This window comes from Cimex lectularius, unplaced genomic scaffold, assembly GCF_000648675.2.
Source record: "Cimex lectularius strain Harlan isolate CLEC.00 unplaced genomic scaffold, Clec_2.1 scaffold80, whole genome shotgun sequence".
Classification (NCBI taxonomy): Eukaryota; Metazoa; Arthropoda; class Insecta; order Hemiptera; family Cimicidae; genus Cimex; species Cimex lectularius.
In genome coordinates this window covers 442,501-460,888 of record NW_019392709.1, presented here as the reverse complement: position 1 = coordinate 460,888, position 18,388 = coordinate 442,501, and the positions used below count along the sequence as shown (strand labels likewise).

Genomic DNA, 18,388 nt, shown 5'->3' with positions numbered 1-18,388 from the left:
ATACGTTTTATGTGATATGTTATTGATATTGCCTATTTATGCCTACATTTAAATTGAATTTTAATTTTAATTTTAACAGTTAGAGTTGGTTTGGTCTCGATTCTACGGGAACCAAATATTTACGCTTTCGGTTGCAATGAGGACTGGTGTTTACAGTTGGCCGAAATCAAATCTTCAAAATTCGATCCCTCCAGGCAAAAGGTTACCGTACGATCACAACTGCTCCTTTATATCAAGACGCCTTCGACTCCGTTGAATGGACAACATTGTTAAACGAGCTCGATAGAAAGGGCATCCCTAAAAACATTTTCAAGTTGATCGTGAGCTATTTTAACGAAAGAAGGGCTGAGATACCAACGAAGCAAACGGTTACGACAGAAAATGTCACAAAATGGTGCCCTCAAGGATCAGTCCTAGGCCCACTTTTCTGGGACGTTGTCTTCAACGGCCTCCTAGAAAAGCTGGAGGAAATGGGAGCTCAGTTCGTCGCTTTCGTGGATGACCTTGTCACCATCATAGAGACCGATAGGAAGAAAAAGCTAGAAGAAAAATCAAAAGGTGACGGCGATCAAAACATGGTGCGAAGAGGCCAAATTAAAAATTGCTCCTGTCAAATGCCAATCGCTAATGCTAAAAGGCAAATTAAGTACAAGCCCCGTGATTAAGATCGAAGGGAAAAGAATCAAGCTGAGCGAAAAGGTAAAGTACCTAGGCATAGTTTTGGGAGAAAGGCTAAGTCCTACAAACCATGCCATCAAGATCAGAGAAATGACGAGATGCGTCGCGAAATCAAAATGGGGGCTGAGTCTAAGGGCGCTCGCCATCACTTACAAAAGCGTATACCTGCCCATTGCTACGTACGAAGCAGCAGCTTGGGGCACAAAATTGCAAAGCAGGAGAAGAAGCATCCTCGAGCAGAGTCAAAGAATAGCGCTCCTGAGAACGNGCTGTGTGACAGGGAAAACCGTTGGCTAAGGTCCGGGGGCCGTGAGTCGGTTGATTCCACAGAGGCCGAAGGTACTGGAGTGCAGCAATTAGCCGAGGGGCAGCAGTTGGCGTTAATGGCTAAGTCGGCTGAGTATGAACGCGACATCAGGCTAATGCTGCGAGTTCTCTTGCTGTCGTCGATCCATTAGTGATAGCTCGTCGAGCGACGAGTCTGGTGTCGTTGTTGGATGTCGTTGATTATTAGTGATATGTGAGATCTCGTCGTGTTGACGAGTCTCCTTCCAGCGAGGCAGTGCCCCTGCTTGTATAGGGAAGAGCTCTACTCTGGATGCAGAGTGGAGGGTGAGAACAGTCCATAAGTCGTAGTGGCATCTAGCGTATCGTGGAAACTAACTAGTGGCCACTACATATTACTTACGTTTCTGACCTCGCCTAACCCCGATAATCAAATTCAACTCCAAATTATGTATTCATTCCAACTACTCCTTCCCAAATCTTCCTACTCCTACACTCCCGAAGGGGTGCGAGCCTGCAGTCGAAGTAGCCAGACGTCACCTTTGGGTCTATCATATCACATTTAACACACCACTTATTTTGTTGCTGATGATCTATCTGCCTAGTGGACGAATTTTTGCAGATAAAGATTAATACATGTTGCTTTTACTAGTAGAAATTTTAAGACTACACCAAGTACTTTAAATACATCTTACAACTCTTCACAAACATGTCATACAGAGGAAAAATATTTGCCGAGGGAGCGTGCGGAACTTCCTAATTAAACACATTATTTGAAGCACTTACAAGAAATGAAGAAAGTTTCCCCGTGATTATGAATCGCGAAGTAAATCAATCTTACTTTCCTCCTACTCGGAGCATTCACTTAATCCGTTAAGTTTTAATTGATTTCCACATGAATATACAACACGTGTTATGCGTTAATTTCCGGGCTGTCCTTACATCGGCGAGAAGGAAAACATGGATACAACCTCGTTTATCATAAAGGGAAGGGCATTAAAGGGATTTTATTGTCGCTTTGTCCCGAGGACCCACCTCTCGCTGAACCTTTGTGGTCGATCGTAAATAAACCCTGGCGTATGTGGGTTAAATCTCTTTCGAGATGAATTCATAACTCGTGATGAGTTCAATCTCGGCCTAATGCGGAGGGACAAGTTCGAAACAAATCCAATTCTTTCTCTTTCCTCCGATAACAATTTCATATTCTAATTCGTTACATTCTTTCGTTCTTTCCATATTACCAATCGTCCAAAAACAGAAGTGCACTGACTATGGATCCATTTGGATATGGGGGTATGCCAGGAATTGTTAGACAACACTACAATTTCTATCGGCCCTGTCAATTTCTTACCAGTATTTATGAGGATTTCCTTCTTCCCAATTTTATTGTTTATCATATATGAGATCCCCTAAGATTCATGGATTGCCGTAAGGCTAAAAAGGCTTTCTTGATCAATAAACGCAATATGCGTTTGAAGTTGAAAATTCAGACTTTTTCGATCAGATATTTCATAATTATGCTAAAAATCACTACAGGATCCCTTTCTAAAACAAGATGCTCTTCATTAAAAAAACTTCAGGTATGATCAGATAAATTGGTCATTGTACGATTGTACAGTTTATAAGATTCAGAAGAACACATGATAATTTTTGTACTCATCTCTCTCACCTATCTTAAAGCCAGGAACACACTTACCCGATGCTACCCGACGCCTTGCCACGTTTTGGTGGGGTGTGCACATCTATCTGACGCAAGCACACGTCGCGTACAGTCCACAGCGTTTATCACAATAATCACTATCACAATCGCAACGCATCTTTTGTTCTTAATGCACTATTTTGAGCAAAACCTTGTAATAAATTGTTAGTTAAATCTTAAGAACACAGCCATCTAATAAATTGTTTCTTAAACTTATTTGTTTTAAACAAACATATTAAATTCACTAGTTTCGTGGTCCGCTTGGACAATTAATATCTTTCAATTAATTAAGCTTTTTAGTTGAGATAAAAAAGTCAGTGTGGGGATTCGAACCCACGATCTTCGGCTAGATACTCAGCTGCTCTACCACTTGACCTATCGTGATTCGTACGACGTGTACTTTCGTCGGATAGATGTGCACACCCCACCAAAACGTGGCAAGGCGTCGGGTAGCATCGGGCTGTGTGTTTCTGGCTTAAGAATTTTAAGTCAAATGGAAAGGCTGTGATTTCATTAGGCAACAATGCTACAATACTGTACGAATTGTCAGCCGGTCCAGATGAATGTGAGTGACTTTCTTTTTTCTACCAGGTGCTTTTTCTTTGCCAAACGGTCCATAAGTGTGTATGCAGGACTGGAAATGTCTGTTTCGATTCTAGAAATAAACTTCTCGTCTTTCTACTATTACTGAAGCAAAGGTTTTGTCATCGGCCATGTATGCTAAAATCGTTACGACTTCGGACTCGGGGAATTGTAAAATTGAAACTCATGTTGTAAATTATACAAAGCACCTTTTTTATATCAAACAGCATACATTGAATTTGAACAACTTATTTGCAAAACCGGTTGGACGACGCTGCTTTTAACGTGGATCCAAGGAATCAATTTCATCAACAAATCTCTTTTTGTTCTAAAGTTATTTTACGGGCGAACGTTTTTAACAATACAAAATCCAACACGATACGCATGACATAAATTGGGAATTGTAAAAAATGTAGATAATTCCTAAAATAATCCTGCATTGTATTTTTACTGTAAACTTCATTCGTTCTTCACTGGAGGTGGTGAAAAAGGGTTTCTTGACCGGAGTAAGAATCCAGGATGATCAGACATGATTAAACCACATTTCGCGTCTAACCATATTACATATTATCAATACAATGCCTAAATCAAAAATTGCATAATGAATCCTTGCTCTAGAATTAAATACTACGAACATAAAAGTAGAAACAATAGTTCTATGATAGTTTCATTGTCATATAAGTGCTGATGGCAATCAATACATGTATAAATAAGGCAATATACCAAAATTATAATTTTCTCTTGATTGTTATCAGGGATTTGGTGAACTCAAATATTTTTAATTTTAAAGATTAGCTTTCGGAAGTTTATTGTACATTCTTCAGGCCTTTACGAAAGGATACATTACTCATTTTAATTTTGGCCAATTTAACATTAAATATATATTCACTTGTTTTTGTGGTCCGCTTGACCAATTAATATCTTTCAATTAATCAAGGTTGGGTTTTGGCTTAACGTGCTTGGTCATTGAAGTTGTGCTTGAAAGAAGTTCATGATTGGAGTTGCCCCTCAGACCGACACGTCAGTAAAGTCTAGCGGGTCCGCCCAATGTCGAAAAGAGGTTCGAAGTCCGGAAATCCGAGGGAGTAAACTTACATTTGTCGAAGGAAAAGAGATAGAAGTAGACAATGCTGATTTCATTAAAAAATAATAAAAACCGTAATCCCCAAATATCCAGGCTTTACTTGTGAGATACCTTTCTGTCCGTTTAAACTTAAACATTGTACATTTGACAATAAATTAAGGTTTTTAGTTGAGATAAAAAAGTCAGTGTCACGAGCGGGATTCGAACCAACTATCTTCGGCTAGGTACGCAGCTGCTCTACCACTTGAGCTATCGTGACCTTGATCCACTCGGACACTAACTGCCATCTCAACCCCACCTATTGAATTTTCCCTCAACTTAAACTTTTTATCTCAACTAAAAACCTTAATTAATTGAAAGATGTTAATTGGTCATGCGGACTACGAAAACTAGTGAATTTAATAATTTAAAATGAAGTATGCCTTCACTAAAGCTCTCCGTGGCCATTTCTTTTGTCGCCGAGTATCAATTAGATTACGCGACATTTGAAAAATGGCAAAAAGGAGGAAAAATTCAAAGGTGGGGTTGAGATGGGAAGTTAGTGTCCTAGTGGATCGAAGTCACGATAGCTCAAGTGGTACAGCAGTGGCGTATTTAGCCGAAGATCGTGAGTTCGAATCCCGCTCTTGACACTAACTTTTTTTCTCAACCAAAACCTTAATTAATTCAAAAAAATTAATTTGTTCAAGCGAACCACGAAACCTAATAAAATGTAATAAGCAAAATGAAGTATACTTCACTAAAGCTCTCCGTGGCCATTTCCTTTGAATGGCAAAAAGGAGGGAAAATTCGAAAGGTTGAGGTGGGAAGTTAGTGTCCGTGCGGATCGAAGTCACGATAGCTCAAGTGGTAGAGAAGCGGCGTATTTAGCCGAAGATCGTGGGTTCGAATCCCGCTCGTAACACTGATTTTTTTATCTCAACCAAAACCTTAATTAATTGAAAAGAAATTAAATATATATAAGAACATGACACACCTTATTGTACTTACTGGCTTTTAGTCAGAAATACATAAAATTTGATTATTTTATTTTAATGTTAACACTGAAAGCCTTTCCACTTTTTTCTTCACCTAGTATAATTATTTCATAGTTGAAAAGGTGAAGAAAAAAGTAACTCATACGACATATAATTTTGTTTTCCTTGATTTTTTTCTATAAGACTATTTCAAAGCTCTGATCAGCTTTAATAGTTTTATAACCGATCTCTAATTAAAGCTGAAGAGAATCCTGTCTGGGCTTCAAAGTGTTATAAAGAAAAAACATTAATAATAAATTTTTATGCTCTACGGATTCACTACACACAGCCCCACACATATGATATACCAAGGAACTCAAAAATTTTAAACTATGATTTTTTCTTTAAAATTTAATTACTATGTGATTTTGTCATTACTAATCGGCAGATTCGGCTGAATTTGTCAAAACTCATCTGACAGACAGAAATCTAATTTCACGTCTCCTAATTTCACAATATATCTAATTCTTCCATTTTTTTTTTGAAAAACTGACTAATATATATTCTTTATTTTCAGTTATTTTGCCTATAAATATGACAGAAGAATCTTTTTTTGATAATCAAATTGTACCTCAAGTGGACACGAACAAAGAAGTCCCTCTTCAACGCGATGCCGTACATACGACACCGAGTAAAGAAGAACCAAAAAAGTCAGGTAAAGGTTCTAGACCATTTTTTTAGTAAACTTTGAATATCTATATTATTTTTGTCCGCAGTAGGAATCAGTGGGATAAACATAGGAAGTCCTAAAGAACCTGAATCAAGGCATCTCATCGGGCTTCTGATTATAGCTCTCGCTACTGTCATTCTGCTCCTTCTCGTTGCCATCGTTTTCATTGTTGTACGAACTAGGAAGGTGAAGACTTCACAAAATTCAACTTCTGACAATTTCCAGACAGAAAAAAATGTCAGTTTAGGTTACAAAGCATATTTCACAGTCAATGTCTACTGCTTATGTCATAATCGATGTGTCGAGCTGTTTATATTTTCTTTTAGAATAATTTTTATTTTAAATTTTAAATTAACACATGGACTTTGATGAGTAGACAGTGAGTGTTAAGTATCTAACAAAGCCCCCTGTCTAGGAACTGCAGATGCGTGGTAAGATGAATTCTAACGGACATGTCTATGGCCAGGTTTCGAGGGATGAACCGGAGAAGAGCATCTTGTTCCACAAGCCTTTGCCGAACCACATCAACATGTATGGGTTCCAATCGACTCAACCGACAGGAGTTGAAAACACCGACTATTCTGGTAAATAAAACTCAACAATCACAGTTACAAACAACGTACTAATATTTGTTTCAGAAGTTCCAGATATCGTTCAAGAGTATGCCATCCCATTGGTGAACACCCAAAAACCACCCACGGCATTTCATACCAACGTACCACCGATGACTCCTATCAGGACGCTTCCGCCAATACATAATTTCTTCCCAAAACCACCACCTGTACCTCCACCGCCTGAAAAATATTACGCTGCAACTGAAATCGTACAGGTAATCCAATGAATTGCTCAAGTTATTTTAATAAATTGCACAGACTTCTCTTTCTTTCGTATTCTGGGATATCTCGTTTTATTAATCATCGTACAGTCTTTATGCAGGGAAAAACAGTCGGGCTGGGTCATTGGTCTTGAAGGTGGTGGATTGCTTATAGAACTCTTCTCATGACTAAAGCTGGGCGCACACAAGGCTGGTAGGGCGACACGACGCGGCGCGGTTTGAAACCGGAGGAAGTTGCCAGACTTCTGGAACCCGGCTCCGCACCCCGCTACCGACCCAGTGTGCGCCTGGGTGGTTGGAAATCTTTAAGTTCGGGTATATTCGGCTGCCCTCGGACGCCATATTTGTTAAGACGAAGCCAATGATTGTGACATGAGAACTCCTGGAAATGCAAAATCAATCCCATCAGCCCCGTCAGACAGAGGGGGAAAATTCGACCAACGCGGCCGAGAGCAGTTTTTACATAGTGTGCGGACCTTCACAATTCCGCGTCGCGCTGCCCCACCGATCTAATGTGCACCCAGCTTAATTCCTCGCAAATGTTTAGCCTCTCGACTCGGAATCTGAAGACATAGAGAGGAGTACAGTCCCACAGGGTTGTATCCTTAGTCCCATCCTATTCCACTTATACGGCTGACCTCCCGACACAGGGATTCATTCATATTTTTGCAGGTGGTACTGCTATCCAAACACATAAAATTTCACAAATCCTTTTCATTACACCCTATACTTTAATTCGGAGCTCACTTGATTAACCAAAACCCCCACTACTCCTTCTAAGGTAGTGGGGGTTTTGGTTAATCAAGTGAGCTCCGAATTAAAGTATAGGGTGTAATGAAAAGGATTTGTGTAATTTTATGTGTTTGGATAGCAGTACCACCTGCAAAAATATGAATGAATCCCTGTGTCGGGAGGTCACCGTATAATTGGAATAGGATGGGACTAAGGACACAACCCTGTGGGACTGTACTCCTCTCTACGTCTTCAGATTCCGAGTTGAGAGGGTAAATCTTTGCGAGGAATTAAGCTGGGCGCACACTAGGTCGGTGGGGCACAGCCGGGTTCAGTTTTGCCATTGACGTGGTTTTTGGAACGGCGTTGCTCCGTTTGGACTTCTTGGAGCGATCGTGAATGGCCACCTTCAGGCAGTGACAGAAAGAATCTACTAAAAGTGTCACCCTGGTGGATTCTTCGCATCCTTTTGCCAGATTGTTTTTATTTTATTTTAAATTTTACATATAAATGATTTTACCTGTGGTAAATTAAAATAAAAATTCATTATTTAATCCAACTTGTATTTATATTTTGTACAGAATGCTCCACCAATTCCACTTTCACCTCCTACATCGCTTCCTCCTTCCATTGGAGCTTGCAGCTCTGCATCATCATACGGGCATCTAATGAATCCTCCAAGTCTTGAAGAAGAGTTGGCTAACGATTATGAAATTAGAGATATACCGAGGAAGGACATGAAATTCAATTCCAAACTTGGTGAAGGATATTTTGGAGAGGTAATTTAAAATAATCTTTCTTAACTTTATTTAATAACTTTATGTCTCTTTATTCCAGGTGTATTTATTTGAGTTGATTAGGGTTCCTAATTCTATTCGGTTGAATTCGTGTAAATACGTTGCAGTTAAAGCACTTCGGAAAGACGCACCAAATAATTTAAGGTGATTTATCAAAATTTTATTTCTCTACAAATTTTTTTAACAAGAATAATTGATTATTAGGGATGAATTTGAAAGAGAGATGGAAGACTTGTTAGCACTGAACAATGAAAATATCATAAATGTGCTCGGTGCATGCATGGAAAAAGAGCCGCATTTACTTGTCTTGGAGTATTCTGAGCAGGGGGACCTTTACCAATTTTTACAAAACCATATTTCTGAGAGCGCCAGCTTGCAGACAAACGCAAATGTTTTAAGGTGTGTCAATAATTTATTTTCAATTTTATCAAGCAAGGGATTTAATTTTCTCATGTTAATTTTTAGCCACGGAAGCTTAATATATATGGGTGCACAGGTCGCGTCTGGTATGAAATACTTAGAACAAAACAACTTCGTATTTAAAGATCTTGCCACAAGGTAAACAAACTTTCTCGAAATGAATCAATTCAATGATTAAATTCTCATTTTTTCCCAGAAATTGCATAGTCGGATTGGATTATTCGATAAAAGTCGGCGATCTAGGCATAGGGAGGAACATATACCCGGCCGATTATTTTGAAATACCCGGAAGGGGTTTTTGTCCCGTCAGATGGATGTCCTGGGAAAGCATTATCCTGGTAAATAAAGATGTAAACCATTTATATACCTAATTATTCGACTTTTTGGTTTTAAGGACAAGTACACGATCAAAAGTGTCGTGTGGTCGTTTGCCGTAACACTTTGGGAAATATTGACATTCGCTCGTGAACAACCCTTTGAAGATCTGACTGACGATAAAGTCGTTGAAAACGCCCAGTGTTTTGAATTGGGTAACGGAAAGCAGGTAAGATGATTTCTACTTGTTTAATTAATTTAAAAAAATCCTGTTTACCTGTTTATTAAATGCTCCAAGACATCTGGCATATGGTCTGACATGAAAATTTACGTGTTTCCCTAAACAATGAAACTTCCAGACCTTTCCCAATTGCCGCCGGAGTTCCCCAAGGTTCAATCCTAGGGCCATGCTTGTTTCTCCTTTTTATAAAAACACTCCCCTCACTGAGAAATTGCAAAATTGCGCTTTATGCGGATGACATAGCTGTCTATTGTTCATCCTGGAGGTCTAAGACAATACATGACAGCATCCCCAGGATTTGCAAGTTTTGTCAACGCTGGAAACTCAGGATTAATGTGCCCAAAACTGAGGCCATATTTTTCACAAAACGACGACCAATATTCAGGGAAACCATTTCCATTCATGGACAGAAAATCGAGTGGTGTGAGGGGGTAAAGTACTTGGGTTTAACTGTTTATGCGGGTTTCTGGACCGAAAACTTAACTTCTCTAGGCATATAAATGATGTTCCTTATTACGTCTCAAATGCTCCCCTCCACAACGCCCTTCAAATTCCTTATATCCAAAAATTTATTCCCCAAAAATTTACCAAGTTTCACAGAAAACTCTCCCACCATCCAAATAGTCTTGCCCTGTCCGATAGAACCCATCCCTACAACCCCATAAGGCATCTTAAGAGGAAATGGCCCCGCGACCTCCTTTCCGAGTAAACTGTAAAAAAAACATAAACAAAGTGAAGAGGGAGGATAACATTGATTATTTTCTCCCCTCAATGTAAATAGTTGTACATAAGTTCATGTATCCGCAAATTACATATTGTAAATAATAATTACAGATTGTAATAAAAAAAATAATTATTAAAAAATGATGTAGTTTGAAAGGTAAAATAACCATAAAAGCCTTTATTTCCGCTGATGGCCCGTGAGAGTGGAATGAGCTTTGAAAATAAACTAATTATTTATAAAGTAGTTATTAAACCTATGCTGCTGTATTGCCCAGCGAATCGAACATCCAAAAACTGCAAGTGGTCCAAAATGAATTTCTAAGGTTTATAACCTCACTACCTCGATACAGCAGAATTGACCTCCTACATGACAGACGGGAGTGGAGTATATTAAGTCCGAATTAAAGCGTCTGTCCAGGAATTTTTTTATGGCTCTCTCTCCTCCAGCAAGAACACTACTTGTAGGGATGTAGGAGTGTATGATGTAAACTTTCCAAGGAAAGTAGATAAATAGAAGGATTAGGCACAATACATAAATCTAGGATCTGTGATATATTTATTGTTTCCTCTACCAGAGCTGTGATACTATAAGACAATGTGATAATTCAATTACTAGTTTTTAAATTCACTAATTTCGTGGTCCGCTTGACCAAGTAATATATTACAATTAATTAAGGTTTTTAGTTGAGATAAAAAAGTCAATGACACGAGCGGGATTCGAACCCACGATCTTCGGCTAGATACGCCGCTGCTCTACCACTTGAGCTATCGTAACCTTGATCCACTCGGACACCAACTTCCTCTCTCAACCCCACCTCCTTTTTGCCATGTTTCAAATGTCGTGTAATCGGTTTCGATTCTCGACGACAATTGAAATGGCCACGGAGAGCTTTAGTGAAGTATACTTCATTTTAAATCATTAAATTCACTAATTTCGTGGTCCGCTTGACCAATTAATATATTACAATTAATTAAGGTTTTTAGTTGAGATAAAAAAAAATAGCTCAAGTGGTAGAGCAGCGGCGTATCTTGCCGAAGATCATGGGTTCGAATCCCGTTCCTGCCATTGACTTTTTTATCTCAACTAAAAACGTTAATTAATTGTATGTGAAAAATGTTTGATTTGTGGAATGTGATGTGATGATACATGCATGTTATCTATATTGAATTTGATTAAAATTGTTTGATGATTACCTGCCTTCAGAATGAATACGGCTTTTGTTACAATATCCTATATGGATTATAGGGACAAATGAACCAAAGCACGAAAATCAGATTATTTTGTTATTTTTATTATTTATTGTATAAACATTGTATTTATTAAACAAAACACCGTGTTTTTTTCAGATAACACTCAACCAGCCGATTAACTGCAACAAAGAAATTTATGATCTCATGTGCGAGTGTTGGCAGAGGAAAGAGTCAGTACGGCCATCTTTCAAAGAAATCCATATGTTCCTCCAGAGAAAGAATCTAGGGTACAAGCCCTGTCTGAAAAGCTGAACCGTGACTGTCGTTACAAATTGAATATGCTGAATTTTCCTTGAGTACGTTTATCAGTCCTTTGTTTTTAATACGAAGTAGACATCGAAAGCGTACATCTTCTAGGTAATTTCATTGTGATAAACGCAGTTGGCGCATGAATGGCCAAAACCGTTGTACTTGTAACAAAAAGGTTAAAACTAATGGACAATAAAGAAAGATTTCATTTTTTCACTACTGTAATTAGTTTAAGTTGAAATTGTCAAATCTAATCAAGACAATGCTTAATATTTAAATTTATAATGCAAATAATTAAAAAAGAGTATAATTGTTGCTTTAAAAACATGCAAACAATATAAAGCATTAATTCAACTATAGTAGGCCATGTTAAAAAATTATATTATCCTAAAATTCTGAAATTATAGACTATTGATTCTTTCATGTATCGGTAATGCGAGTTTTCTACCGCTTTCTTCACTTTTGAAGAGTTCTTTTTGATATAACTCGTTTACTAAATTGTTTAAAAAAGACTGCCAAAGATAAATTCTTTTTAAGTTATCTTGATTTAAATTTAAAAATGTATTTATTGCTTCTAATTCGTAAGGGTTCTAACATTGAAATTAAAATTATATGTTTGTATTTGACTGTGATTTATAGTAGGTAGTAAGAAATGTTCTAACAAAGATGTGTGAATGGGTTTAAAATTGATAACGAGTTTAGAAAAAAAATATATATTCAATAATAATGGAATTTTTATGTATTCATTTTTCAGCGTTTTGTAAAATAATAACAATGGCATTTTTATCCGTTTCAAAGGTGATAAATTTAAAAATACAGTTAAAAAAACGATAGACCAATAATTTTAATAATTTGTGCGAGTTCTTATTTTCATTATAGTTGAACTCATAACGAATCAAAATATAAGACTATTTTTTTATAGTTGCGTGGTTCTGGTCTGCCTATTGTTTTCTTCTGTCAGAACATTGTCACATTTCAAACATTTTCAGTAATTATATGAATTAACACGTCGAAATATCAAATAGGCAGGCCAGAATGACAAGTTCATCGCGAATAAAAAAATAATTTTAAAATTCTGTCGGAAAAAATGCATTCAGCTGTATTTTACGTTTCCTTTACATTGTTTTTGTTTTTCTGGAGTCAAATATTTGTCATTATTAGTTGAGGAGTCAACTAGGAAAGAGGCCATTCTATTTCATATTTGGCATTGTATTTCATGATTTCATGATATTTTGGCCTTCTTGGAACCATCTTCATGTGTATTTCTACGTAACAATGTTATAAATGTCTTCTTACTCCTTGGCTCCCCTGCTAATAATGAACAAAAAACAATTTCCTTTATGTATTCAACTTATTTGTGTTTTTGATGCTTATTTGATATTTTCAATTCGAATATAAAAAATAGTTTATCGTTCAATCGTTTATTTACTAAAACACTGTATAAAATGCTAAAACAAGAGAATTATTTCTTTTTTATATAAATTTCATTATAGTTGTTTCAAATAAAATGTTCTCATTCAGATATGTTTTATATGATTAATTTATTTTTATTAAATTAGTTTTTTGTCCATTGATAAAAATTGTTTGTAATTTTTTTTAAATTTTCAACGATATAGATGAATTGTCTTTGAAACCCAAATTTCGAGATTCATTTCTAAGCGAATATTTTGACATATCGAAACTACTTTGACCAACTGTAATTTTCATTTATAAAACAAAAAGATAGCTTAAATTGTAAATTACTTTATAAAATAAAAAAAATATTTTTTTGATGAGAAATACAAGGTTCGTTTGGATTTGTATCGAATTGAAATAAATTTTTTGGTTTATTGAAAGAGCACGTGTGTTTTACAGGTGTTTGTATTTATAGCAATAAGTAGATTCCGATTTATGTGTGGGCTGGGTTGAACCCATGCCGGATTTATGATTAAAATTATGTTTTAAATAGAAAAAAAGTCGTGTATTTAGTGCTGAAATTAGATTTATTTCTGGAAGCTACTCTTGAACCAAATTTTAATGACTGATATTTTTCACTCTGCTCCTTTTCCTCGTGTATATAACATTTCATTCTATTTTTCTTGTACAATGTAAGTATGGATTTGAATTGTAAAATATTTCAATAGATGTAAATATTTGGAAAAAAAATACATTTGTGGATCGATATAAAAACAAACCTATTCTAAATGTACGCATTTGAATTTTAAAAATGGATGCTATATGTTATTTTGTAGATTTTACAAAAAAAAATGTGAGTTCTATTATTCAAAAGTTCATTTCTGGATTTATTTTCTTTGAATATTTTTTCACCGTTATTCAACATAAATACTATGTAAATATTTACAATGGTATAAAGCTTTAATATTATGTTCTCTGTATGACTAAATTGTAAATAATGTAATTAGTTAACCACAATAGAGTAACGTATATTATGCACTGTGTGCAGAAATCTCTTGACAATACACAATTTTTGCAAATAATGTCAAATGAAATTGTTTATCGATTGGAACATTTTTGTTTAAATGTTTATTTATTTGTTTCTGTATTGTTGGGGTTCTAATATTATGCGAATCGATTTAAAAGATAAAATATAAAAGATTGAAATGTGATTTAGGTGAATTTTGTACAAGAATAAAAAGTATAACGTCAAAAGTGTTTTTATTTACAAACTTCTTGTGGCTTCTCATCCTGCAGCATTTTCAGACCATTCTGATGAAGACGAATTGTTATTTTTCCTTTACTGAACCAGACAGTAAAGGGACTTGATTTTTGATGATTAAGGAAGTGCAAAGACTTTTATCTTCCAATATTGATATTAACTGGAAAGAACTATCATCAGGGAAATGGTCTAGCTTACATTGGTTCGAAAGAAATTTTAGAGCTTTTTTTAAAGCACGAAACAAATCTAAATGATGCTGAGGTGTTCCCTAGGCTAATGTGTATGCGATTCAGTGTCTAATAATGATGATGATTTGCTTGAATGCTTGGAACTTCTCTCACTAGGAGTTGATCCTAATCCTACAGAATGGTATAGGACAAATGGACGTATTTTTGCTGTCAAACGTAATCAAGCCCAAATTAGTCCATAAGCTACTAGAAATCAGCAGCAGCGACAGTCAAAGACCTACTTCTAAGAAGAAGGATTGAGTCTATAGCACTGAACTAAGTAACTAGGAAGGTACAATAAGCTAGAGGACTGCAGTGCCTGGGGAGCGCAAACCCTGCTTCCTAGTCTCGTTTTTTTTACTATACCATACCATACTAGAAATCAACTCGATTAAAGAGACAAGCTGGACACCTAAATTTTGTGCAGTCAATTCTGGCAAAGCCCATATGGTGGTTAAAAGATGGACGGGCAAATTTGTCTTTATAGGATTGGAAAGAACGCTCACTGACTGATACTGCTTCATCTAAATACTACAAAGACATCACTGAGATTGTAACGCCGAAGGTTATTTTTTTGTGTCCTAGGCTTTGCATTCGAAGATGGATGGCAGTTTCGTCCTCCTTATTGCATATTCTGTAAATGAGATCATAGTTGACTATGCCCATGTCATGTAGCTGTTTTATCAGATGCCAGTGACCAGTTAAGTACCCGTAGAATTTATCCAATTTTTTTAATCCATTCTGCGATTGTAATTCTATATTTGCTTTTTGTTTTAAGGTATAGGTTCAGGGCTATGTGGTTTAGTGACTGGGAGTTTTGTGTTATTTCGTAGCGTCGAGACGATGAATCGAGGCCGAGACGTGTGCGTGGTGCCGTTGGCGGTGGTCTGTGCCCGAGTGCGTCCCTGAGGTCCGGGGGCGGTGAGTCGGTTGACCGAAGGTACTGGAGTGCAGGTATTAGCAGAAGGTCAGCAGTTGGCGTTTATAGCCAAGTCGGCGGTGTTTAGGAGGCGAGAATCAGTCTAATGCTGTGGGTACCCTTGCTGTTGTCAACAGTGTTCCATTACTGATTTGGAGGGGTTGACGAGTCTGCTGTCTTTATCCATTAGTGACGAGTGAAACGAGTCTGGTTTCAGTGGAGCAGTGCCCCTGGTTATATTCGGAAAGGCTCTACTCTGATTGGGTGCAGAGTGGAGGGCGAGAACATGGCATAAGTGGTAGTGGCATCTAGTGGTAACATGGTACTACAAGTGGCCACTACATATGGTCTTGCAGTCCTTCTGTGGCCAGTGTGTCTGACTTTGCGTTACCCAAAATTCCTTTGTGTCATGACACCCAAGATATCATCAGGTTGTTGCGTCAACATGTCATCAAGTGTTGGAGATTTTGGATGCATTCACGGACTAGTGTTGATCCTTGTGGTTGGCTAACCGATCTTATGAAGATTTTTTGCCAGTTCAACTCTTCTGAGATTTTCTATGGCGCAAATATTGTTGGCATGTATTTCTGCTTGAAAGACCGAAGTGTACTTCCCTAATGAGTTTGATTGCTCATTTTTTGACTTGTACATATCCAATCCTGTTGGTTCGGTTTAGTTGAGATGAAAAAAGTTAATGGCACGAGAGGGATTCGAACTCACGACCTTCGGCTAGATACGCCGCTGCTCTACCACCTGAGCTATCGTGACCTCGATCCACTCGGACATCAACTCCCCATCTCAACATTTGAAAAATGGCAAAAGGAGGGCAAACTCATAAGTTGGGGTTGAGATGGGGAGTTGATGTCCGAGTGGATCGAGGTCACGATAGCTCAGGTGGTAGACCAGCGGCGTATCTAGCCGAAGGTCGTGGGTTCGAATCCCTCTCGTTCCATTAACTTTTTTTCATCTCAACTAAAAATCTTAATTAATTGTTAATTTATTAAATTCACTAGTTTTCTTGGTCCGCTTGACTAATTTTATCTTTCAATTAATTAAAGTTTTTACTTGAGATATAGAAGGCAGTGTTACAGAGAATCTCAAGTGGTAGAGTAGCGGCGTATTACCCGAAGGTCGTGGGTTCGAATCCCTCTCGTGCCATTAACTTTTTTCAACTCAACTAAAAACCTTAATTAATGGTTAATTTATTAAATTCACTAGTTTTCTTGGTCCGCTTGACTAATTAATATCTTTCAATTAATTAAGGTTTTTAGTTGCGATATAGAAGGCAGTGTTACAGAGAATCTCAAGTGGTAGAGTAGCGGCGTATTACCCGAAGGTCGTGGGTTCGAAACCTTCTCGTGCCATTAACTTTTTTTCATCTCAACTAAAAACCTTAATTAATTGTTAATTTATTAAATTCACTAGTTTTCTTGGTCCGCTTGACTAAATAATATCTTTCAATAAATTAAGGCTTTTAGTTGAGATATAGAAGGCAGTGTTACAGAGAATCTCAAGTGGTAGAGTAGCGGCGTATCTAGCCGAAGGTCGTGGGTTCGAATCCCGCTCCTGACACTTTATTTTTTAACTCAACTGAAAACCTAAATTAATTGAAAGATATTAATTCGTCAAGAGGGCCAACTAGTGAGCTCTTCTTTATATTTGAGCTTATATAACTGAAACACAAATCAGTAATAGTGACCATCTTTACTCTGAAGTCTTTCAATACAAGATGTTTACTAAGTTATATCCCCCATCTTGTACCAACCGACAAAAGGTAAAGTATTGGTCAACTTTGTTCTAATTCCAGGAGGACATTCTTCAAGATTGATTGTGTCTAAATAGCGAAATCCTTGTTTGTTTAAAATTCTAAAGTTAAAATATCAGTGATGCATACTAAAATATTTTTACAAAAGGGAGTCGGAATTTGTCAAAAAGGCGGAAACTACATTTCGACCGGACAATTTTGAAATGCCAACAAATTTCGAAAGTTTATCTTAACTTGTAGACAAAGATTTTTTAGGTGAAAGTTTCTTGTACAAGAAAACAGATTTGATAGGTTATGCTCTGAAAGGCTGGTGAAATAACGAACAAAATCCTGAAGCAAGTAGAACATTTGCACAGGTTTTGTCAAGAAACGAAATTCACTCTTGTTAGCTGTGAAAAACAGTAAACGACAATCACAAGGAAAGTTAATCGTTTGTAAATATATAACAGGTAAACACAGATAACTTGAAATGTAAATGCGCCTTTTTAGTTTGAGTGCATGGTCTAGAACTAATTATCTTGTGTTATTAAAACAGAAAAACACTAATATCGCTCTTTGGCTGTTTATCAGAACATCGAGGTGTTGATACTAATATTATTATTTTCTTATTGAATACTATTTATTCCTCTGAGATCGACTTTCGTCGTTTATGCGTGTGTGTCGAAGGTGGCCGAGGACGGGTTATCAACTGGTGGGGATTGTTCCTGTCTCAGTTGGAAACCAGACACCGGCTCGTTGACAATTTACAAATCTTGGGAAACTTCTTATCGGCCAGCATAATTTTACGAAAAAAAGGTACCCGAATCGCTAAACCTTGTGTAGTTTGACTAATATTTAATGAGATTTTTCGATGAGCCAATCAGCTACAATTTACACATTATTTATTACAATTGCAGTTTGTGTTGGTAAATATCCATCGTCCGTTCTTGAAAGTTTAAATATGTAATGATAAATGTAATATATTATATTTGAAAATGTAAATATTAAGAGATTTAGCGTCAATAATTAGTAATTAAATATTCTTCATATTTAAACATGTCATACACCTCTATGAACAATTTCATTAAATGATTATTCAGAAATCGTGAGATGCGGTCTGGTGTGATGTAGGTTTCAGAAAAAAATTTTCTTTATCGTGCCAACGTTTCCATCTTTATTGAGATCATCTTCAGCGCCTGGGATTTACAAATATTGTTTAAATTTAACAAATACATGTAGGATGTGGAAAAAAGTGAACTAATACA

At 36.8% G+C, this 18,388-nt stretch overlaps 2 protein-coding genes across 8 annotated transcripts in view; both read left to right on the top strand.

Annotated features, from left to right (window-relative positions):
• Window positions 1–13,751, top strand: part of LOC106663267 (discoidin domain-containing receptor 2-like) — a 312,738-nt gene extending 298,987 nt beyond the window's left edge. The window contains exons 8-18 of one of the 7 annotated variants that reach the window (XM_014387974.1): window positions 5,862–5,999; window positions 6,064–6,251; window positions 6,430–6,598; window positions 6,653–6,843; window positions 8,163–8,360; window positions 8,419–8,522; window positions 8,583–8,777; window positions 8,844–8,936; window positions 8,995–9,136; window positions 9,193–9,342; window positions 11,425–13,751. In XM_014387974.1, the coding sequence (XP_014243460.1) occupies window positions 5,862–5,999; window positions 6,064–6,251; window positions 6,430–6,598; window positions 6,653–6,843; window positions 8,163–8,360; window positions 8,419–8,522; window positions 8,583–8,777; window positions 8,844–8,936; window positions 8,995–9,136; window positions 9,193–9,342; window positions 11,425–11,580 (1,724 nt within the window). In that variant the 3' untranslated portion in view covers window positions 11,581–13,751. Of the gene's footprint in view, window positions 1–5,861; window positions 6,000–6,060; window positions 6,252–6,429; window positions 6,599–6,652; window positions 6,844–8,162; window positions 8,361–8,418; window positions 8,523–8,582; window positions 8,778–8,843; window positions 8,937–8,994; window positions 9,137–9,192; window positions 9,343–11,424 lie in introns of all 7 variants that reach the window. The other 6 variants (XM_014388013.1, XM_014388005.1, XM_014387989.1 and 3 more) reach the window with 6 other exon arrangements.
• Window positions 13,752–17,820: 4,069 nt separating this feature from the next.
• The window catches only part of LOC106663855 (flavin-containing monooxygenase FMO GS-OX5-like), a 10,703-nt gene continuing 10,135 nt past the window's right edge, over window positions 17,821–18,388 (top strand). Inside the window, exon 1 of the mRNA XM_014389053.2 lies at window positions 17,821–17,939. The gene's annotated coding sequence lies outside the window, so the exon portion shown is untranslated. The remainder of the gene's footprint in view (window positions 17,940–18,388) is intronic.